Raw genomic sequence first — 24,922 nt, forward strand, 5'->3', positions numbered from 1 at the left:
ATTAAGCTCCTTTACACAGAGCCTGGTGCTAGAGTGCGGGTGGGACAGTGTTGTTCTGACAGTCGGGTACTGGGCAGAGGGATGTGACAGAGTTGCCATCTGTCCCCACTCTACGGATGGAGCCCCTGTTGGTTTGGGCTCAGCAGGAGCTGCATGACTGGGCCACAGAATTGAGGTGCGCCATATTCTATTGCTGTATAAAGGTGACTCTCCGTTTTACCTCAGGTATCCTTGTGATTCCCTCAGGATCCTGCTATGATATTAGAAGGCTTAGGGGTCCTGTCTGGGCTGCGAATCAAGTGCAATAAGTCCCTGATATTCCCTCTCGCGGTGTTGATGGGGATTCCTGTGGAGCGCCTGCCTGACATTGGCTTGCATTGGAACCTGGATCCCTTCCGTTACTTGGGAATTATGGTTGCGTACTCCAGGGCAAAGCAGCTGCATCTCAACATGGAGTGGGGGATGGGCTCAATGAGTGTGTCGATTGCCTTATGGAAGACACTGCCGCTGTCACTTATGGGAAGGATAGCAAATTCCAAAATAGTGCTTCTCTCGCACTGCCCGTACGTCATACAGAATTGCCTTTGGTCGCTGTCCACAAGAATGTTAAGGCAGCTAGATATAATTCTTAAGTCCCTTTTCTGGGCTGGAAAGAAAAGCAGGATGACCTTGGCCACTCTGACCCAAAGATATGAGGAGGGTGGCCTGGAAGTGAAACAGCTTGAATTGTATTATTATGATGCACATATGCAGCATGCATCCCGCTGGTTGGATGAAGGAGACAACCGGGAGAAGTGTATCTGAAGGGGGCAATTTGGGTGGGGTCAGTGAGAGTTGCTGACCACACCCCACTCTGTGACTAGGTGTCACTGACAGACCCTCGACTCTGGGCACTTCAGGGCTTAAACCTGAAGTGCCCAGATCCAAGGCTATCAGTGATGCTTTCCCTCGTCATGAGGGATAACACCCTGAGGTGCTTTTGCTAGGCAGAAGAGGTCACGCCCACAGGAGCTGTGACATCTTCAGTCTAGTAAAGTTGACCTTAGGCAGCCAGGAGCATGCACATAGTTCCTGGCTGCCTGACCTGCACAAGAAGAGTGACTGTCAGACTGACCTTTTCTCAGCTTGACACTCTTCTTGTCTGGAAAAAGGTAATGGGGGTTGTGGCCCCTCCGCTTGTTAGGACAGGCTACGGCTTTGTGCTGTTGATTATTTTTGTTCCAATCTCACCACGTTGCTTGGCCAGAGACCATGTGGTCCAGGGCTACCTATCATACTTAGAGGACAGGCTCTGGCTTGCCTAGGGAAGCGTTCTGGACTGTAAACACTGAGACCACCAACACTGTGTGATGGTTTGTCATTTTATCGCAGAGTGAGATAATTCATTTTTAATTTGTCAGAGGTAGGAGGCTGCAGAGCAACCCAATTTTAGCTTGGTGGAAGGTTGTTATTAATTAGGCAGCTGAGTGAGCTCTGTCGTTAGCGTGCCTCGTTGCGGATGGTCCCAGGGGTGTTATAATGCATGACTAATGCATTTTAGTGTGGTGATACGGACACCAGCACTAAAATGTGTGCTACTTGACAGGGCTTCTGCATGAAAGTGGAAGTAAGAACGGAAGGGAGCTTTTATCATGTGCAGGTGAAAGTTAGTTGCTGGGCTCAGACATAAGTCTTTCCTATATTTAGAAGAGCTGTACGATGGATGTGGACCCTGGTGGATTTTGTTTTTATTAAACTGCCTATATTACTAGTACCTCTCCTCTCTGTGCAGAGATACACCTGGGAAATTCCGAACATGCAGATACCTTAATCCCACAGCACTTCCCACATTGCCAAACTTAATGCTCCCTGGAAAAAAACAGGTCTTTCCACGACTGAAGTGAAATGGAGTAATACAATGGTGTGGATTTAATTCAGACAGACATGCAGTACTTGAGAAGGAGACAGGGCAAACATAACTGCTGCATCAGGCATGATGTGAGCAGAATTCTGAGAAGTACGGTGGCCTATTCTGTTCACTGCAGGTGAGGTGCACATCCCTGAGTCCTTATAACTCCTGGTTGCTACCACTCAATTCGAAGTGAACGTACAAGCAAAAGTTGATGCACAGGTGTAGAATTTGTGTTAACCCGAGGAACCCTAACAAGGACAGACATATGTGAGGGAGAAAAGCGAGAAATCGTCAGCCCTGGAAGCAGCATGGAGTATTGGGAATGGCTGATCAGTCTCTATGAAATTAGTTCATGAAAGGATAGATAATGTAAAGTACATAGTAGGCCCTATAAAGAAAAATGTGGAGGACTTTTGCCATTAAATTTGCAACAGCAACGCCAGTGGAGAACAAATATGAGCATAGATCATAAACACAGACTCAGCCATTTAATGGATTTGCTCAATCCAGAAAGAATGTTGGGATTTTAGGTGGTAGTCCTCTTTCAGATGATTAGAAAGTGGAGAAATTGAGAATGCTCAGAGGCCTGCAAATATGCTTGTCCTGGGATTCTGACCACAGAGGAATTGATTCCATGCTTTTCACAGCTAGACAGCTTTTCTCTGGCAAGACTCACTAAAGTTGCACTGCAGGCATTTCAGTTATTCAGTGTGCCTTCTGTCCAAACCATATCATAGACATTGGCTGTCCTTAGTCTTCATGCCCTTCTGATACCAGCATGCTCACAGAAGAGTAATTACGAGTGAGTGAGATTATTTAAAGGATTTCATCCATCAGTTTTTATGCTTAGTGAGCCGTGCTTAATTTGAGCCCGTGTTTCCGGTGCCCGGCACCAGCACTAAATTGTCAACACTGGAGCTTGTGACAGCCTGCCACTAGGTGGCGCTGTTTGCGATAGCTACACCAACAGTCAATTATTAATTCAATATACATTAAAAATGACTATTACCTACCGTCCAAGCAAAAGATGTTCTTACAGCTTTGGGGGCCTGGAATAGTCGGAATTGTCACACTTACAGGAGTGTGATGGTTAGTAGTTGTGTTGTTACGATCATTGGCAGCATGGCAGGGGCAATGTGTGGTGCAGGCTGCAGTGGCCTCCTGATGAGAGCCCTGGCACTTATTATTTTACAAATTACGCACTGTTAGTGAGTCTCCCTAGGAAGGAGATGTATCCCGAGAACCGGTGTCCCAAACTCAGTTAGCCACAGAACTCAAACAGCACCTCACTCAAAAGCATCAACAAGAGCAACCAATCTGGATTTACCATGATTGCACTAGGACTACCGACATCTATTTGATTTTAGATCAGTGGCGGCTATCATATAAAGAGGGGGGTGCGGCAAGAGGAAAAACATTTTTTTATAAATAAATGAGAAAAATATTTACACTTACCTTCAATCCTGGTGCGATGTCCTCCTCCCTCGGGTCTTCTCCAGGCATGCTCCAAGGCGGGACCAGGAAACTGCAGTAACCAATCCTGGCGCTGCTTTCATGCAGCATAAAAGAAGCGCCAGGATTGGAGGGAGCAGCCACCTTCGGCGCTCCCATTGATACTGGCGCCCTATGCTATCTCTAACCCAGCTGTGTTAGACAGCCGGGTTAGAGAGGTTTATAGTGTGCATGTCTGGCTGGCCGTGGCAAGACGGCCGACCAAAAAGACATGTGCACTTTAAACCTAAAGTGCCCTGCCAATCACTGCTTTCTGCTGCTGCAGTCAGGCAGCAGCAGAAACCAGAAAGCCCCGCCCCCGTCCTGTCGCTCGGCCTGGAACGGTGTTTTGAAAAATAAAATGGTTATAAATGAACTTTATTACCATTTTATTTTTCTATATCTTGGGGCAAATTTGGTTAGTGAGGCGACGCTCTTCCGCCTTAACGGTGGACCCGCCCCTGTCAGTAAAAAACACATGGAGCAACCAAAGCCAAAACGAACGGGTAGCCGTACTCCTTCTTGTATGGCCTTACCTTTCCTTTAGTGTGATCACGTTGGTTTCTTTGCCTGCAGCTGCAGTAATCAAATAAAGTGAACCATTTGTGCACCATGCCAGGATCTGGGCTCGGAGGCTGGTGGGGAAGCAGTCAACCGGAAGCTGTTCCACCGGTGCCGAATTTTCCAAAAACGAAATGCTCTGGGAGGTACTTTCTTCCGGAAGCGCCAGTATGGCCACGGGAGATCCTGGGAAGGTGGATAACATCAATCAGACAAGAGTACCGTGAGGATAAAAGCACGAGTTACTTTAGAGACTCAATCTAAATATTAATTTTAAATGATTCCTTACAGTCTATTCCCAGCCATATCCTCGGTGCATAACAAATCAGCTTAATGCAAATTCCTGAGGCAAACGCTTTTTGGGGAGTGGTATTAATTGCACCTTCATTTTTGTGGAACGATTAATAGTGTTAATTCGAATTATGTTTGCACTAATAGAAAGGTATCTGCCATTTACAAGCTGTTTAGGCACACTAATATTCTCAGTGCTGTTGGATACTTTCTTTAAATTATAGCTTTAAAAAACACTTAGATTGCACTGAAGCGGGCAGAAAGCAGCTGAGTGCGGAACAACGCTCAGCCAGGAGGTTACCACATTAATATAATCACAGATTCATGTATGCATACACACAAGTGATGCTCAAACGCTTTCTATATATATGAACGCGTAATGCTGGAGTGGGTAACTAATAAAAATGCAAGAAACGAAAGGACATAAATATGCTCTTTGTAAAACTTTGAAAAAATGAGTAGATGTAAAAGAAAACATTCATAAAATGCAACCACTGGAAGACAGAAATCTTATATCAAATGTGTATGGTGGAAAAACTAATAGCCGATGGACAAAACAGTAATAATCCTTCCACGCTTTTACCTTGCTGAAACTATGTACATATTTAAAACTAGTGAGTAATAGTCACCTCTATAGAGATCGAAAATGTCTTAAAGTAGGCAGGGTGAAATGAATGCGTGTTAGAACTATTTTTCCTGATGTTTAAATGTACTGTCTTTTCAGAGGCCTCGTACCAAACGTTCCACACGCAGTGCAGATGTGCACCAGATGACGATTCCCCAAGCATGACAAGAAGTTGTTATGCTAGTCAATTCCTACAAGCGGCCGATGGCATGACGCACATGGCTTGTATCCAAATCGCTGCAGCGTGAGGTTCCCAATCTGACGAAGACATAGATGGAGAGAAAAGAAAATCAAAAGGTAGATCTAAAAAAAAAAAATCTAACTAGATCCTGCGATGGTGAGGAAATCGCCAAGTGTGAAAGAAGCAGGTTCTGATAGGCACCATCTGGCGAAAAATGGGAACTATTGAGGGTGCACATAAATGCAAGGATCAACTGTACCATGTATGAAGTACGCATGTGTAAAAAGGACCAGCATGCAAAGCTCTTTAAGATCTGTAGGGAATTTGATTGTTAGTTGAAGAGAAGACGACCTCCCTCCAGAAACAAGCACAATCATTGTCAAGGTGAACTATTAAACCCCTTAAATTAATCAGCGCTCAACACTCTGGTAGATATTGAACAGAGCAGACAGGTTTAACTGTGAGGCAAAATGTAAAGTATTTATATAGTCAAAAACAGTAATAAAGTCAAAACACACCATTTGAAACATTCCAACTCGAATTCGAAAACGGACACTACTTTAATGAATAAAATGACACCAAAATGGCAAACATCCAACTAGAGGAACCGGAGATATGATTTTTTAAAAAAGTTTTCCTTAAAAATAGCACCAAAAGCTTTAAGGGCAAATAGTGGTTAATTGGTTGCGTTAGACCATGACCTTGGCGCAATTTGGCAGGCGACCGAGATGGAGCATGGGACCAGTTTCAACCCGACCTGAAGCCCAAAAGCTTCCTCCATAAGGTCGGACAGCCGTTGGACTCAGCCCTGGTGAAATTGTTCGTTTTTGGCACGAAAGCTCTGAAGTGGGAGAAATTCGAACTTTGCACCCATGGGAGGTTCTTCGCGGGTAGGATACTTTTGCCACCTTCAGCAAGTCAAGATTTCTTTATTTGCAGTTAGTGACTTTTTTTTAGAGCTCGGGTTCTTCCTGCAGGGCAAGGCTACCTACCGGCTGTAGCTGAAGAGGGCTCCAGGAGGCCAGATACTGTAGTCCCTGAAGAAGATTCACAAACAACCTCAGCGCCACAGAAATGCAATTCTTCAGCCCAGCAACACTTCTCCTTAGTCAGTTCGGCTTGGCAGGTATATCCCTGTCCTCTGAGGTCTTCGGAACCAAAAGGTTTCTAAGTCCTAAGTTTTTTCTGGGGTAGCAGAAGAATCCCGCAAGACACAACCAAGGATTACAGGACCTCAGGAACAGCAGTAAGGGTTCAGCACTCACACAGGCAGAGGCTACCAGGAGGGTCCAGGTCTGGTCCAGTTAGAACTGGTCAGTTGAGAATATTCAGAAAAGGCCTCTTGTACCCTGTTCCCCAGGGTTTCCCTGGCAAAGTTAGCAGCATTTTCTGTGTGCCCAATTGCAAACAATCCCACAGTGCTGCTCTCTGCCTAAATTCAAGAGGACGAGCCCCTTCTTCCCTTGTGCAGAGCCTGCGTGCTCACCACAAAAGGGTGTGGCCAGTGAAATTAGCAGCCCCTCCATTGTGGTCAGTCCAAACCAGTTCTGTGGGCACCTCCCTTCCCACTGGGATTTGTTCCTCACTGACTAGGGAAACAAAGAGAAGGGGCCTGTCCAGGTTTCATCTGACATCTGCCTGTGATAAGGAGGCCAACTATAGTAAACTAAGTTCCTGGTCACTGCCCAAAAGGTTATCCTGCCAGAGGAACAAAAACACCCTCCCCACGCCTTTGTCTCTGCTCTGGGGGCAATGGGTGCTGTAGTCTACTAGTGGCATTTAGCTTAAAGGCCCTGGGTCGTCCTTGACATGTACTAGATATTATAGATATGTTACATATACCAATTATGTTTCAGTTAGTTCAACCATGTTGAAAGGGGGAACACCGGCACTTTACTGCTTGATAGCAGGGGTAAAGTGCACAGAGTTCTACAGCCAGCAAAAAAGGCAGGGTAAAAATCTAGGGGAACACCACACAAAATTGGTAATTTCCGATAAAACCATTATAAAAGCAGTTTAAAGTCCTGCCACTTGGTGGTAGCGAAACCCTAGGTTGAGAACAGAAAAAACAAGAGGTAAAAGTATTTATTAAAAGGACAGGACCCTTTAAGGGAAGATTTGTTATCACAGTAGAATGGGCATTTGTATAGAAAAAAGCAAGAGGTAAAAGTATTTATTAAAAAGAATGGACCCTCTAAGGGAAGATTTGCTATCGCAGGAGAATGATGGGCATTTGCAGCTCTTAAAGTTAATTTGGGTGGTCATGGTATTTAACTTGCTTCTACCACCAAATTAGTAATAAAATCATGACAGTCTATTGGGAAAATAGTTCAATTTTGAGTGTGTAGGTAATATTAAGATGTCAAGATCTTTCGGCAATTGTAGTAACGTTTTGGAAAAAGTTCACAATTGTGTGTATCTTCTTTACTAGGTGAAGTGCAAATGGTGTTTGTAACATTCTAGCTAGCATAGAAAAGAGAGGCAAAAATACATTTTGACACAATTTGCAAACAATAGTTTGCCTAAAATTCCCAATGCAGTTAATGTAATGTCAAACTCAGGTCCTCGTTAATTGGCATCTAATGATACTGATGGTAACTGTTAGAAGTCGGGCAGAAACCACCACTCTAGTCAGGATAAGGGAGTTACACTCCTAAAATAACCCCTGCTCACCCCCATGGTAGCTTGGCACGAGCAGTCAGGCTTATCTTAGAGGCAATGTGTAAAGCATTTGCACATAACCAACAGTAATACAGTGTAAGCACTACAAAAGGACACCACACCAGTTTAGAAAAATATCCAATATTTTAATATATTTAAGCCAAGAACATAAAAAAATAAAAATCCACAATCCAGTACTTAATAATCTTTAATTATCAAAATATGCTTGAAAAATAGTTCCTTGGGCTATTACGGCGTAGTGAGCAAACAAATCCAAGCAGTTCTGGCTGACTGTGGTGTCGCGGGCCAGCTACGGTGTCAGGAAGACCCGCAAACAGTACCATTAAGAAATGCCGGGCATCGGCGAACTCTCGCGTTTGCAGGCGTCGGTTCCGGAGGTCGGTGCAGGTGTCGTCGGGGCCCTCGAAGTCACATGCGTTGCAGGTCGAACTCCCCTCTGTTGAAGTCGGGAGCGCTGGCGTCGACAGGCATCGGGTGCTGCGGTGTGAAGTGCAGCGGTGCGGCGTGCGGTGCCCTCAGGTCGTGGTGCGAGCAGCGGCTCGGTGGCAGTGCCAGATGGCGTCGTCGGTGAGACCAGAGTCACGGTGTGTGGTGAAGGTGGTGCTCCTTGCGGAGCTGGCAGGTCACAGTGTAAGCAGCGGCGTCGCCGTGGCTGAAGCGCTGTCGTCGGCTGACGAACTGGAGTCGATGGCGCCGGCGTCAGTAGGCCAAGGCTGCGATGCGGGATGAGGGCAGTGCGTCATGTAACTTTACGAGCGGTGCCCTCGAGCCACGGTGTAAGCAGCGGCTTAGATTTCGGCATGGAGCGGCGTCATCAGGAATTCCAAGGCATCGTCGTGAAGCGAGGCGGTGCGGAGTGCGGTGCCCACAGGTCGCGGTGCGAGCAGCGGCTTGGTGGCGGCGCCCGCAGGCGTAGTCAGTGAGACCAGAATCACGGTGCGGCAGTACCCTCTGCGGAGCCTTCAGGACACGGAGTCGGCAGCGGCGTCATAGACATCGTCGGGTTGCTTTTCTTCTGTTGCAGCACAAAACACACAGTCCCCAGTAATGAGCGCAGAAGAGCTTGAAGCCTTTGCTGTTCCTGAGACTTCTTGAACAAGGGGCAAGCTCTACATCAAGCCCTTGGAGAAACTCACAAAGTAGATTGCAGAAAGTTCAGTCCAGTCCTTTCACTGACCAAGACAGAAGCAGCCACTGAAGGCCAACACAGCAAAGCACACTGCAAAGTGGCAGTTCCTCCTCACAGCTTCTCCGGCTCTTCTTCTTGGCATTCTTCTTGGTCCAAAAGAGTTCTGAAGTTCAGGGGTCTGGGCCCCAATATTTATATCCCAAAATCCTTTCATCTCTTAGGCAGAGAGGGTCTGCGCCCAGCCAGAACCAGTTCTGCCGTCCTTGGTGTGACTTCCTGGCCGGAGGTGGAGACGGCATGGTCAGAGGCAGACCAGGCCCTTTGAGGTGCAAGGAAATCTCCTCCCCTTCCCCCATTGCAGCCCAGGTCTATTCAGCCCTTTCCTGACCCAACTAGACTATCTAGAGCCACTCCTGCTCCCCAGCATTCTGTCATCCAAAACCCAGACCGGTATTCCACATTCCAGCAGCGTGACACGGGATGACTGAGCAAGAAAATACCTACTTTCTAAAAGTGGTATTTTCAAACAAAGAATGTAAAAATCACCTTCACTAAAAGATGCATCTTTAGATTCTGAGTTCAGGCATACTAAAATGTATTTTCCCACCTAATTCCCCGGGCCAGTTATGTTTATAAGATGTTATAAACAAACTCCCCATTCTGTCCTATGGGGAACAGGTAGCCTTGCAATAGTGAAAAACGAAATTGCCTGTAATTCGCTATCAGGACATCCAACACACCCGGGCATGTCCTACCTTTCACATACACTGCACCCTGCCCACAGGGGTACCTTGGGCCTACCTTATGGGTGCCTCACATGTAAGAAAAGGGAAGGTTAGGGACGGGCAAGCGTGGGCACTTGCAAGTCGACATGGCGTTACCAGACCGCACACGGGCTCTGCAATGGCAGGTCCGATTTACCTTTTACGGGCCAATATGTGGAAAACATGTCATTGCTATGCTGAATGTAGGCTACCTAATTTCTGATCCACCAATGACGGCTGAGCTAGTGTGATTAGTGCATGATCAGCAACTGTTGCACCAATGTTTATTGCATAATCATTTGGCAGTGGTATGGCACTGGATGGCAGTGTATGAACACAGGTAGTCTCTTGGAAGTATATAAGAACATAATCATCAGTGTATTCGGAAAGTTTGGGACATGCTGTTTGGTGGGGGCTCAAATGCTTAATGTGAGCCGGTGGTTGCCACTAGGGCCCACTAGCACTCATTTTTGGGGACCGGCACTTATTTGTCTTAATCAAACGTTTACCCAGAGCAAGAGAGGGAAAAACACACAAAGTGGAAATACGGAGGAAGAGAAAGACGGAAACACCATCACAAAGGGAGAAAGCAGGAGCCTGCAAGAGGGAGATAAAGTGACATGGAGTGTCTGGTAGTGAATTAAAGATACACAAGGTGCTTTTATGACCAGAAATCTTTGTATTCAGAGTGCTGATATTAAATAGCAGCAGCCACGGGCAGCTGTGCAGAGCTTTCGGCACTGGCACTTATTATTTTACAAATTAAGCAATTGAGGGCTCCCAGGGATCACTGTGGATTTGTTAAATATTTCATAAGAAATTTACTCCAGTTGATGGTGAATTTTTTTACCACAGAATCTACTTTCAGCATCAAAACCACAACAGTCCATTTTAGGCTTTCCCTCTTTTCTGGCTAATGCAATTGAAAGTGTGTCATCAGGGCAATTAGAGAATTTCACACCAAAATCGCATCATTTTGACAAGAAATACAATATAAGAGTAAGAAATTGGGTTATTAGTTGAGTGGAGTGGAGTGGAAACCCACTCAGGCAACAACCACAATCCCGTCAGGCTGAACCACAAAAGTCACCAAATTAACATGTGCTTAACACTCTGGTAGCTTGGTACAAAAGCAGTTAGGCTTAACTTAGAGGCACTGTGTTAAGTATTTATGCAGCACACAAACAGTAATAAAGAGAAAACACACAACAAGAAAAATCCCACTCTATTTTACCAAAATAGAGAAATGGTAACAAATAAAACGACACAAAAACGAATTAAATCCATTCAGTAGAACCAGATTTATGAATTTTAAAAGTTGTTAGTGAAAAATAGTGCCTAAAAGATCAAAGCACCAAGCGTGGGTATCTGGTCGCACAAGCGAGGCAAAGTCAAAAGGTAAGGCCGACTGTGGTTCAGATGCACAAAGTGGATTGGGCCAGGTCTTGGCTTACCGTAAGAGTTAAAAGACATTTTGAAGAAAAGTCCAGAAGTTAGAGTCAGGGGAGCAAGACAGCAGGGTGTGTTAGAGAAAGAGTCATTGTCGCTGGACAGCACTGGAGGAGGTCTCTGTGAAGCTGTTGATGGCAGAAAAAAGCTTAGAGAGGGAGAAGCCGTCTTTCCGGGCCACCAAGTTGGTCATTGTCGATGGGGAGCCTGTTGCAGTCGAGCCTGGTGAAGATTTTTACCTTCAGATTTAGACAACTTTTTGTTAAGTCAAAACACCTCCAGCGGGATGAAGCTGTAGGCAGTAGCTGAAGAGGGCTCCATGAGGCCAGATACCATTGCTCGGGGGTCAGGCTGAAGAGGATTTGTTGCTGCAGATAGGAATGTAGCAGGAGCTACGTACCGCGAAGTTAGATTGACCAGCAATGCACCCTGGGCGGATCGGATGGCAGGTAGGTACCGGTCTTCTGTCGGTTCTTCTGGCACTTTTTGGTGTAAATATTTCTAAATCCCAACTTTTAGGGTTAGGCAGGAGCAGCATCTCTAATACCACTTTCAAGGGTCATGGACTTGGGGGCACCAGTTGGGGGTTAGGGCTCACTCCAGCAGAGACCAGGTGTTGGGTGCAAACATCACAAAATATATGCTCGTATGAAAGGAAAAACGCCGCCTTCCATGATTCAGGTACGCGGCTCAGCCACACTGTGCAATTCATTATAAGTGCAGTATAGATACTTTACAATAGTAAACAGTTGATCCTTTTGCCCCTGCAGCCCCCGATGTACACAGAAATGACCCCCAGTTCAACCAAAAATTGGTGAATAAAAGCTGGATACAGCAGGTAACTCTTCCAATGTATAGTGTACATAAATAGAGAAAAGGCAAGGGTTATAATGCACTGACACGCATTTATTTATGTTTGTCCATTAGATTTTATCTGCACAGTAAGTCAGACAACAAATAAAGAAGCCCTGATGAGAGCCCCATGAGTTACACTGGGACTTGAAACGCGTCAGCATTTTTTGAAAAACGTTTTCTGAAAGAAGAGACTGACATTTTTTGCTTCCCTTTGGTGTATAAATATTAAACCTAAAGGGTCTATTGTAAAAACTAGTGTGCAAAAAGAATGGTGCATTACTGTATGTTTTAAATGTTACACATTTGTTGTCACAGTATTATTTGTTTATTTGTTTGTTTATGGATTTGTTTGAAACAATTATGTATCTGGATGTTAAAATGAATAGTGTTTTCTTCACATTCAGACGCTTTAAAATAATTCAGAATCAGTTCCGAAATGCAAAAGAAAAAGGTTAAATAAATAATCAGATGCAAGCGTATTCTAACGTTGGTTCTTGTAGTGTGTCTGTTCAATTAAATAGCAGTACCACAAAACAGTAGCTAGGTTCTCTTTACAGTTTCAACTTTTTAAAAGTGGCATTTTCAGAATTGGGACTTTATTGTTAAAGGGGATTTTAAAATACACTTCGTGTGAGTCCAAACTTGACATTCCTATCTGTTCCCAATCAAAAGTTAGCACTTATTAAATATTGTAAGGTAACCAATGTTTCCGGTGGGAGAGATAAGCCTTAGAGTAGTGAAAAACTAATTTAGGCGTTTTAATCTACCAGGACATGTAAAATGTAAAAATACACGTCCTACTTTTTAAATACAATGTACCCTCCCCTATGGGCTGTTTAGGCTACCTTAGGAGCGATATATGTAATAAAAAGGAAGATTTAAGCCTGGCAAAAAGGTTTATTTGCCAGGTTGAAATGGCAGTTTAAAACTGCAGTACAGTTCGCAATCGCAAGCCTGGGACATGTTTAAAAGTTCCAATTAAATTGGTGGAACAATGAGTGCTACAGACTCGCTAGCAGAAATTAATTTACAGGCCCTGAGTACATGTAGTACCATATACTAGGGACCTATAAATAAATTAAATAAGCCAATCGGGTGTAAACCAATTATACCATGTTTTAGGGAGAGAGCACAAGCATTTTAGAACTGGTTAGCAGTGGTAAAGTGCACAGAGTCTTAATGACAACAAAAACGAAATTCAGAAAACCGGAGGGGTGAAGGCAAAAGGTTTGGCGGTCAAGTCCAACAATAAGAATTGAAGAAAATTGCATCAGGCCCTACTGAACACCACATTTGGAACACTAGGGAGGAGACAAAAATAGAGGACACTCTGACTAACTCAGTTTGCCTATCATACATACGAATTAACTTGGATTTTTTACCCTTTCCTCTTTTTAACAATTTGCTGTATTCTATCAGAATAGCAGCACATCCTCATTATATTTGTCCATATTGCCTTTATACCTTTAAACAGGCTTCATGACTTAATTTTGGGGTCAATCATAACTTCAAGATTCATCTCGATTAATTAATCTTGAATTCCTATGTTTTTAATTAGATTTTCATTCAAATCTGAGAATTTTCGGTAATTCTCTAATTCAGTCTGTCAATCCCCATCTTTTATATTTATCTAAATAATTGCCTGTATTTCCGTGAGTGGCCCACTCTGTCCCCTTTTTCCTTTTACCTCTACCGTTACCCCATTTATCCATTTAACTTTAAATTATTTGTTCCTTGCCTATGTTTTTAATGTATTAATTTAGTAGGAGGATTCCCCCCTTACTGCCCTACACCCTTATCTTTTTTTAACCTCAACTTAAATTTAAATAATTTTTAAGTCTTTTCATTGTCGTAATCTCTATTACTTACATGATAGTTTTCTATTATTTTTTTATCAAATTTTTTTTGCTTTGAGTTAATTACCCCGAGATTTTTGTTTCCCTGAGTTACGTCATATTTGCACTGTTCTACTTCAACTTACTTCTATGATTTTATTTCAATATATTATTGCTCTCATTATATTGACGTCTCATTGTCCCATCTAAATCTGTTTTTGGTTGGGTAGAAATACAGAGAGTTCTAACTAAACTGTAAAAAAACAAAAAAGTAACAAAAGTTGAATAAGCACAGTCTACCTCAGAATGTTTTAACTTGAAAAAAAAAATACCTTTGTAAAATGTGATTTAATCTAAGACCCTGGTCCATCCAATTCTACCGTTTTATCATGTTTTCAGTTTATGTGGCAGATTCACCAAGGCATTTATGAGTATGTGAAGGATTACAGGAGATCTACATCACCTACTCATAAATGTCTTTGTGAATCGCTCCTGTATGTTCTCCTAAGAGGTCAAAATAATTAAGTAAAACAAACACACATTTTATTCTTAATATAATTCAAACACTGGCCCTCTGATACAGCAGCTTAGAGGCCCAGCATTTTAATCACCCTTTGACATCTTAAGAAGAAATCATAACATATGTAGGCGGTGTCCGAAAGTTTTGTTTGTATGTATAATAACAAACAAGTGGACGTTTTCTTACAAGACACCAACCCCAAAAGGTTCACCTTTAAGACTTAGAAGACAAAGAAAATCAGATGACGCATAACTTTGATACTGCAGCGTTTAATTTGAGCCGGTGGTTTCTGGTGCTCGGCACGCAGACATAATTGTCAACTCCGGTACTTAAGCCAGTCTGCCACATGGTGGTGGTGTTTGTGTCGTTTAGAGGTGAGCATAACAACAGATGTTTATCAATTCAGTATAAATTAATAATGACTAATACTTGCCACCAAAGCCATTCTTATAGTTTTGGAGGCCTGGTGTAGTCAGAATTGTCACACTTGTAGTTGTGTGATGGTTAATAGTTGTGTTATAGTTAGAATTGTCACACTTGTAGTTGTGTGATGGTTAGTAGTTGTGTTATTACTGCAAATGGCAATGTTGGCATGGGCAATGGGCAGTGCAAGTGGAAGTGGACTCCTGAAGAGTGCGCTGGGGAGTTATATTTTTACAAATGAAGCACGATATGCAGAACACTATCTTTTGAAATTTGTCTTCTCTTTAAGTGGGATAAAATAAATCATCTTTTTAAGTATGTAGGTAATGTAAAGTTCTCATGCATGCCACTAAACATAAAAAAACCAACCAGGAGTTGAAAACATCCATTCCTCAGACTTTCATTTAAGCAGATGATCCCATGATATTGTAAAGACGTTTGGGTGGTTGCTCAGGAAACAATAGTACAGATAAAAAAAGTCACCTGAATACTTAATGTCCCATACTGTAACAGCTCCATCTTCAAAGCCCAGGGCTAGGTAACCAGAGCAGGACGAGACAGCTGAGCATGTGATGGGCGACGCACAAGGCCACACAAGATCAGGCTTCGGTTCTGCATCTGAAAAGAGCCAGCAGTGTTTTATTATCAGCTCCTTCAAGGCCAAAGCAACAACCCCAACACAGAGCAAACCTTCCTGATCACATGCTACGGTTTGTCATGATACACATTAGTATGGGGCTCAGCTGGAATTACCCAATAAGGTAAGTCTCCAAACCTACTGATTAACCCACACTTGCCGTGGGCATTAAACATGGCTGAAACTCATGTTTCAAACGCCGATGAGTTGGTGGACATAGGAGGGTGGCTTCCAGTATCCTGGAAACCAATGTTAATAGTATATTTGAACCTATTAATATTGTTCTTAGTATACCATCGCTGGTTAGAATTTGTTATACTTTAAAAAGAATTTAGATATTTAAGAATGCCAACATAAGGAATTAACTAGAGACAATTTGTTCATACAAAAACAAAATTTTCATAAATACAAAAAGAAAAGTTTATTTAAATTTATCAATATACATCTATTGAGAAGGCATTACGATTTATAAATCACATTTTGTGCAGATTAGTCACATATTTACAGTAAATATATATTTGTAAAAGATTAAAATGTTTGTACATATACAGACATAAGGGTTGTAAGTGGTTTTGATGCACTTTTTTTCATTGAACCTTTTTTTAAATTGTTTTTTCTATTAGTGATTTTTTCCACTCATCTTATTTATTTATTTGAAAAGGTTTATAATGCGCGAACAAGACCCAGACGGGTATCAGAGTGCTGTACAAAAAGGAAACTAACGTTGACATGAAGAAACAGTTTGAGAACAATACAATAAGGCAAACATAAGAGGAAACTGAAACATAAAAGTAAATCTTATGAATGACTCATTAATATAAACCTATTTTACTAATGCCAACTTAGGGCTGCACTGTGACACTGAACAGCAGCGTTAAAGTGCACGGAGTCCTAATACTAGCAACATTAGGGTGCAGAAAAAAGCAGAAGAAAAACTGGAGTGACAATGCCGAAACAATGAATTTGCTACACACTATATATACCATATATGTAAAGTCAAAGGCATCGTAAAGAAACTATTTGGGGACATCAACCACATTGCTTAACTATTTGCATCATCTAGGATTGTTTTGTTAGGACTGTGGAGGATCCATGCGGGAATATCAGGCTGATCTGATACTGGATGTACAACAGCAAAACAAAATTAATGTGCCAGTTAGTAAGTCCATCTTTTTGGACACATTTCAATGTGCTTTAGCATTTGGACAATACTAACCACTCCGCAGAATCCAGCTTCTGTACAACATGAGAATAGCCCTTCCACCATTCAATTCTGAACAAGAACCCCACAGATATTTTGGGCAGGATAATGTGCTACCCACCTGGAAGAGGGGTGGCGCCGCGGCCAGGGCGACTGACTCCGGAATCTGGGGATCACGGTTCGATCCCCAGCGCCAGCGGCAGATTAGCCCAGCACCATATGACTCTGGGCAATAGCTTGCTTAATCTTCCCGACAGCCCCCAGTGCCTAGAGACCCTTACGGGTGATTGATCGCGCTTTACAAATGTGGATTATTATTATATTCCCCACTAACAAATGACTGAACTTAGAGTGTTGGGAGTGGAAATTGGTTTGTAGTCAAGCCACTTGGTACCTCTTCTGTTTTGATTCTGAGACTAAGGTCCTCATTTATATCTGAGGAAATTGGAGGCTGTCAAATATGCCCACCTCTTGTGTTCCCCACCTAATTTAGAGTTTATGGATGACAGTTTTCCTGACACCAGATTTGCTGCCACCTCCACCTTCAGGAAAGCCCTCACTGCCAAGCAGTCTCTGCGGGACATGACATCTGAAAACCTATCCAATTTAGAGCAAGCCTTCCAACATAATGTATGCTGTATTGTTAATTCTGTATGCCAGGCACACTGGGACGGTCGCAGGTATGAAAAGTACAAAAACATCCTCCACACACTTAGATAAAACTCCAAATGCATCTTATTTTGCAAAGAAAAAACCCACTCTGTGGGGTTCTTTTGTAGCAACAGTCATATTATTGAGGTATCAGATGTAGAACCTGTTTTCATTTATGTTTTCCCAAACCAGCTTCCATCAAGGAGACAGAAGTTGATTCAGTGAAAAAAAATGTGGGAGGCTAGCCATGGATGCTCTGCCAAATGGGAAGCTGCACTTTTCCAAATTAACTGTAAGAAATTGGTTTGTTGGTTGAGTGGGGTGTGAACCCTGGTCAAGCAGCAACCACAATCCTTGTCAGGGTGAGGCACAAGCCAACCCTAAATTAACCTGTGCTCATCCCTCTAGTAGCTTGGCACAGAGCAGGCAGGCTCAACTTAGAGGCAATGTGTACAGTATCTGTACAAAACTTAAAACTGTAAAAAAGTGAAAAACACCACATAAAAAGCAACCCACACCAAGTTACAAAAAATAAAGTTATTTTAATAAATAAAACAAGACCAAAACGACAAAAATCTAATCAGTAGAAACAGCGATATGCAAATTTAAAAACTTCATTGAAAATAGTGCCAAAAAAGCACAAAGTTCCACCTATTGATATCTGGTTGCACCAGACCAGGACAAAATAAGTTCAGGTAGACCGTGATGGAGCATGGGCAGGCTACTGGGACTCAGTTAGGCCCGCTGAACAAAGTACCTTAAATCCTGGTTTGTTAAGTGTTGGGAGGATCTGCATCAAAGATACATTGCGCAGCCGAAGCGATGCATCGGTTCGGAGGTGCAGGTAGGCTGCGATGCAAGGTCGTGCATCATCATCGAGGATCCCACCGATGAGAGCTTGCGATACGAAGTACAGCATCAAGGATGCGTTGCGCAGTCGGGGCTATGAGTCAGCTGCGGGGAGCTGAAAGGCTGCGATGCGGAGTATGTCCTCATCACGGCTTCTGACGAAGAGTGATGCAAGAGCCTGCGCTGAGGATGTGTCACGCAGTGGCAGTTCCTAAAAAGTTGCGAGCTGTGGGGGTGATGCAGTTCTTTGCGATGGATCCAGTCCATGCAGCAGCAGCGATGGTTTTTATTCTTAAGCCTTTTTATTCTGTTATTGGCCTCCTTTTTAAAAAAAGTGTATTGTGGTCTCTAAAGTACTGTACACTGCACATTGCATTTCTCACGGACAGCGTTTCCGGTCCGCCGAGGCTTTTCTGTGCCGTAAGCAGAGAAACGCTGCCATAACGAGGCATTCCCACTCACTTCCGGTGAGCCACCGCAGGTCGCACACTAGTGGTTGGCTCCCGAAAGAACATAAATACCGTATGCTTTGCCGGACGCGCAGCAGGCGCGCCTAAGGCAAGCCCGTCTGCGCCCGTCCGGCACGCGGCCAAGGCCAGAGATGCTGTTGGTTTTAACCCAGGAATTCAATATACTAACAAAGCTTTAATAGCGTTAAATAGTCAGGCCACTAAATATACTGTACAATTTCACATAGATGCTATGAAGGGCCCTTTTACCTGCTGTGTGTGCAGGACTACCTTCGACGTTTCTAGTCGAAGTCTTAGACAGCCCTTGGTGAAAGTAAAGAAAAGGGAAATATTTAGCAAATCTCTACATTGCGGCCTGATTAATTCAAGATCTCTAACAAAACATGCTTTACATATACATTACCTTTTAAACACAAATGATTTAGACTGCCTATTAATCAGAGAAACATGGATGAATGAGTGCTCCTATCCAGACCTTGTACAAGCACTCCCACACGGCTATACTGACTAGACAGGATAGAAGTGGACAAAGGGGAGGGGGCCTTGCAATAATTTACAAGCAATACCTGAAACTTGTAACCACTAACCCCATTGATCTTAAGGAAGCAGAGAGCCTCCCATTCTTCTTCCAATTAAACATCAGCACTACGTTCGCTGGAGTTCTCATTAATAGACCCCGGGCTCTTCGCTTAAACTCATTGACACACTAGGGGACAGTATTAGTCCCCTTTTGATCAGATATTAAAATTTCACCATTTTAGGTGATTTTAATATTTATTTAGATGTTCAAAATATCCCTTATAGCAGACAGTTCTGCGAGACTATCAGTACCATGGGTTTAAAACAATTGATTGAGGACCCTACACATGACGCAGGGCATACCCTAGATGGTATCTGTACCAACATGACCAACCTTTCTGTAAAAACCCCCATTACGATTACCTGGTCAGATCATAAATATATCCCATTTAAGATTGACCTCAATACGGCTCAAGCAGCGACTTCCCGGGGTCCACGAGACTCCACAGGGAGTCGAAAGTGGAACAGTATGCTTGAGCATCCGGAGCTTCTAATAAAGGCTGAAATAAGCAAACCCACCCTCACGGGTATCCCTTCTACTAACAATGATAAGTTCAATGAATGGCTGTCATCCCTTGCTGATAACCTAGCACCAGCTACTCACTCCAGAAAATCTCGGAGTGACAAGAAAAAAAAAAACAAGCCCTTTGGTTCACTCCCCGACTAAAGGAATTACAAACCAAATGTAGGAAACAAGAAAGAATCTGGAGGCGAAGCTATGAATGAGCTGACCTTATGTCTTTTAAAGCAGCTCTTAGACATGATCACCACCATATTAAACTGGAAAAAACTGCATTTTATTCCAATCAAATTAATCAAGCGGGAGAGAATCAAAAAACAATTTTTGATATTGTTCAAACATTCACTAAGCCCAAGATACTTGCCCAAGAAATCATACCATCACAAGCTTTGTGCGAAAAAATCGCCGAGTATTTTGAAAACAAAATCACGGATCTGAGAAAGGATTTCCCTGAGATCATCCTCCTGATTAACAAGTCAATACCCTTAGGGACTACTGGAGCATTCTCCAGCTTCCAAGAGATTAGCTTGGAACAATCAAGACAAGCTATTCTCACCTGCAAATCAGGCTCCCCTTTCGATCCTTGTCCTCCCAGAGTCCTTCAGGCACTTGTGGACATTATTAATCCAGCTATTAATCATATAATTAATTCATTTGAGTCCTCCTGGGTACCGGACAATTGGAAGATTGCAGCAGTAAAACCCCTTCAAAAAAAGAAAATCGCGGACCCCACCACACTTTCTAACCTCAGACCAATTTCATTGTTGCCATGGCTGAGTAAATTAGTGGAAAAATTGGCAAACAGACAATTAAATGACTTTCTGCTGAAGGAAAATATCCTTCACCCAAAACAATCTGGTTTCAGACCCGGCCATTCAGCAGCATCAGTGCTGCTTCACACCTCAGAAACATTAAAATTGGATGCAGTACTGGTTCTGTTGGATTTATCTGCTGTGTTTGATACGGTTTCCCACGTCATTTTGCTTGACAGACTTGCAACCAGTGGCGTCACCAACAAGGCGCTAGCATGGTTTTCTTCTTTTTTAGAAAACAGACGTAATATTGTCACCCTCGGCCAATACAAGTCGGCTGAAAAACAGCTTCCCTGAGCCCGACACTTTTTAATTTGTACAAGACCCCACTACTTGTCCTGATTGACGTTGAGGCTATTACATATGCAGATGATACACAGATCATCCTCACCCTAGATAAAAACTCCACCAGATCGGAAGAAAAATGTTATCACTGCCTAACGGCAGTCATGAATTGGATGAAACTTAATCATCTGAAATGCAACCGCCAAAAAAACCTAAATCATGCTGTTTGGGAAAACTAATCTTTTTACGCCTAGTCAATGGTGGCCTGAAAATAAGGTCCCACCACCTAACACTGCTGATACAGCTCGGAACCTAGGGATTTTATTTGATCACTCTTTATCGTTCCATAGTCAAGCATTAGCTGTAGCAGGCATGTGTTTTTACACCATAAAAACTCTGAGAAAGTTCTTAGATCTACTGCCCTTGAAGGCTAGGAAAACCGTTGCGGTGGCTCTAGTGCTTTCACGTCTGGACTACTGTAACAGCCTGTATGCAGGGGTAAATACATTTATTATAAAGAAGTTACAGGTGGTCCAGAACGCAGAGGCCAGGTTGGTGCTTAGGCTCCCTAGATGATCCCCTTCCTCAGTAGCACTTCAACGACTACATTGGCTACCAATACATAAAATAATTTTGTTTAAAGTCTTAACGATTACCTATAAAGCTATAAAAGCATCAGGGCCGACATATCTCAAAACCAGAATTCGGCCCTATACTACGCGTCTTCTGCGATCGTCTTCAGCGAACTATTTGATAGTCCCTAGTTACCGACTGAAAACAAAAGGGGGCAAAACCATAGCCGTTCTAGGTACAAAAGCCTGGAACAGTTTGCCGCTCCAGCTGAGATTGGCCCAATCAGAATGCCTCTTCAGGAAGCTTCTGAAAACATGGATTTTTTCTGTCCCCAACAGCACTGTGTTTTCCCTTATATGATGATAGATATAAATTCATAGCCCCACTCTTATTCCCCCCTTCCTACTATTACCTCTGTTCTTGTCTCATGGTCCGTTAGCGCCAAGATGCTCTTTGGAGTGAATGTAGCACTTTATAAATAAACTCATTCATTCATTCATTCATTCATTCATTGGTTCTGCTCGGGGTTGTTCTGTGCGGCTGAGGACATGCGTCAGTTCGGATGAATCCACAGAGGCTGGCAAGCACCTTAGACCCACGTCCAATGGCCCAGAACTGGGGTGGCACCACTTGGCAGGTCTGTTGGAGGCTTGTTATGTCCCTGAAGCTTCAGATCAGGAGGCTAGCCAACCAGCCCTTGGAGTCACTCTGGAGTTGCAGATCCATTGCTTCTCACCCAAGCAAGAGGGCAGCAAGACAGCAAAGCAGGGCAGCAATCCCTTCATGTCAGCAGTTGAGGAGAGTACTAGTCTTTTCAGAAGCTCAGTAGTCTTTCTTCCTGGAAGAGTATCCACAAGTCGAGAAGCGTACTAAAGATTTGGTGTCTGAGGTCCAGTATTTATACCAAGTTGTGCCTTTGCCATGGGGATAAGCTTCTAGAGGCAGGCTTTTGAAATGCAGAGGTGCCCTGCATTCCTGGTCCAGGCTCCAGACTAACAACAGGGGTTATTTAGCCCATTATGTGGATGCAAGCCACAGCCTATTCAAGTGTAAGCAGGGCTGTGCCACGATCCTCCCTCCCATCCTGCCAGTGATAATCCATCCAGTAACACTTACGCTCCCTATTGTGTGTAGCTTTCTAGGAGGCATTCACAAAGCCTAACTGTCAACTACCTCAGTCATGTGACCTAGAGACAGGGTGCAGACATCAAAGGTCTAAGACATGAAAATGCCAACTTTCTAAAAGTTCTCAAAACAAATGAGTTACCAGGAGCTTTTTAGACAGGTGCAGCACACGTGTCCCCTCACAATACTAGTCTGTGTATAAAAGATGTGCTGCTCATTGAGGAGTGTGAATTTGTTCAGGTCTGTGGAATAACCTCCCTTTGGAGGAAGCGACCTCACACACCGTGAAAGGTGTCATGCTTCATCATTTCAGTGTGCTCCTCGTCGGGCCGGTGCTGCAATGCCCGACGGGCACCCGGGAAGGGGGCTCTTTGGTGGAGTTCTTTTAAATAAAGTCGTTGGGCATGTGGGGGTGTGTGGACTATAGTGAGTAGTGTAGCGAAGTGAAAAAAGGTGAGATAAAATAGATTTAGGAAGGCCCTAGTTCATAAATTTTATTCAGGGGTCTCACTAACCTAAGTAAAAACAGTGTGTCCCTATTTGGAGTCAATGGTCCTATAGAGCGAGCGTGCTGTGTATCGTGGTCAACATGTTTCTTGCCATTGTCAGCCCCTATGGGGTCTATCGGCAATTTGTCAGGACCAGTTAATCAAGAAATTATCTGGAACTCTTACACTACTGCAAGGCTACTGCTCCCATGTGACTGAATGCTCTGGTCTCCAGCCGTGCGTATACATACAAGATACGTTTCTGCCTCGTATTGATTTACCTGAAAGACAAAGCAGCAAGGTGGAGAGGGAAAGGGAAAAAGAACATTGTAAAATTGCAAGACGGAAATGCTCAGCAGGCGCATCACATGTTTGCAATAGTTCTATCATTGGCGAAAGGTTCGGCATGCGCCAGTTTTAAAATCATGCAAACAACATAGTGGGGTGTACCAATCTATCACCAAATCTGTAAGTCTCATGACATACGACTTGTTCGAGTTGTATAATAGTATGGCGCATCACATATTGTTTAGTGGTCGGGCGCATCACATGTTTGCAATAGTTATATTGATTCTGTGTCTCAAACCGCTTTCGCAAAAGCGGTTACATGCGCCAGTGGTAAAAACATGCAACCAACACAGTGGGGTGTACCAATCTATCACCAATTCTGTAAGTCTCATGACATACGACTTGTCGGAATTGTATAATGGTAGGTGCACATGCTGGGTGCGTTGCACTTAATATACAACTAAGCATACACAATGATCAGGACACGTTATTTCAGCAAAAGTGCCTAACTCAAAAAGACGTGATCAGGTGTAGCAAAAGAGTCATGTTAATTGTCCAGGACAAGCGTAGAGCATTCACCCCACATTGGTTAGGTCTAAGCTGTCAGGAAAGGAAAACAGAGCATGTCGTACACTGACGACCTGTTGGGGCGAGGGGGACACGGAACGAAAACTGGTTATTGCTACTGGGCTAGTAAGTTCTTATCGGGGATGCAGACAGGCGGCTTCCGATATTGCATACTCACAATCAGGCAGCGTGGCGACTAGCCTTTCACCTACCCCGGCTCAGTCTCTCCCGTACTGAGACACGCTGGAGGTGGGTCTTTTGTATGAGTTTCCTGTCATCCCACCGGAAAGACTAGTGTGTGAACTTCAGCGGCATTGTTGGGAAGGTCGCAAGAGGCCATTAACTGCGTGAGGTGGTATTGAGTACTACTGCGGTGTAGGTCTCGCCCCTAGCAGCAGGAAAGTGTTGTGTGCCTGAACCTATGGCTGGGCTGGTCTGACGACTTCTTTACTGGAATAACATGAAGTATTTGTAGCATAACATGAAATGCAGGGTGTTTACTTAGTCTCTGGCTTGCTGGTGACGCCATAGCTAACAATCAGAAATTCAAAGGTTGTTGTACCAGTGAGTAACGAGTAATGACAAGTATCTTAGAGGAAGACTAATAAAGATGAAATTTAATTAGTTATTGCACTCAGCCCACGGAATGTCATCATTTAACCCTGTAATGCAGGATGAGAGCCTAAAAACTCAGTTTTGCTCTTTTCTGAAGAGGGCTTCTTTGTTTATTTGTTGATAGGACTGCAGGATGATCCAGTGTAGATCATTAACTATGTGGCCCATAGATGTAAAGTAAGCAAACATTTTCGTATTGGTCTTCTTGAAAATAATGTTGCTACGGTGTTCAGTGATTCTGGTCTTCACCGGGCATGTCGTCATGCCTACATACTTCAATTGACATGGGCTGGTAATGAGGTGGACACAATTGTGTGTGTTGCAATTCGTGTGTTTTGTTTCCATGTGAGTGTATCTGTTAGTACCACCGATTTAGTTGCACTAGTCAAGGGGCAAATAGTGCACTGACCGCAAGGGTAGTGACCAACCATTGGGAACAAACTCCATATTTGTAGTTGTGTTTGGGTCCCCCCTTCTTTTAGGTCTTGTGTTAACCAGCATGTCTTTGAGATTGGCTGTTCTTCTGAAGGTAAATCTCGGGGGGCTGAGAGTTAATGCACCCATC

At 43.5% G+C, this 24,922-nt stretch overlaps 1 protein-coding gene across 3 annotated transcripts in view; it reads right to left on the bottom strand.

The window, feature by feature from the left end:
* The window catches only part of WDR93 (WD repeat domain 93), a 486,239-nt gene that overhangs the window by 198,666 nt on the left and 262,651 nt on the right, over nucleotides 1-24,922 (bottom strand). For all 3 annotated transcript variants that reach the window (XM_085644428.1, XM_085644426.1, XM_085644427.1), the window contains 2 exons: nucleotides 15,181-15,315; nucleotides 3,919-4,129 (listed from right to left, as the gene is read on the bottom strand). In XM_085644428.1, the coding sequence (XP_085500554.1) occupies nucleotides 3,919-4,129; nucleotides 15,181-15,315 (346 nt within the window). The remainder of the gene's footprint in view (nucleotides 1-3,918; nucleotides 4,130-15,180; nucleotides 15,316-24,922) is intronic.

The sequence above is a fragment of the Triturus cristatus genome, chromosome 3_1 (assembly GCF_964204655.1).
Source record: "Triturus cristatus chromosome 3_1, aTriCri1.1, whole genome shotgun sequence".
Taxonomy (NCBI): Eukaryota; Metazoa; Chordata; class Amphibia; order Caudata; family Salamandridae; genus Triturus; species Triturus cristatus.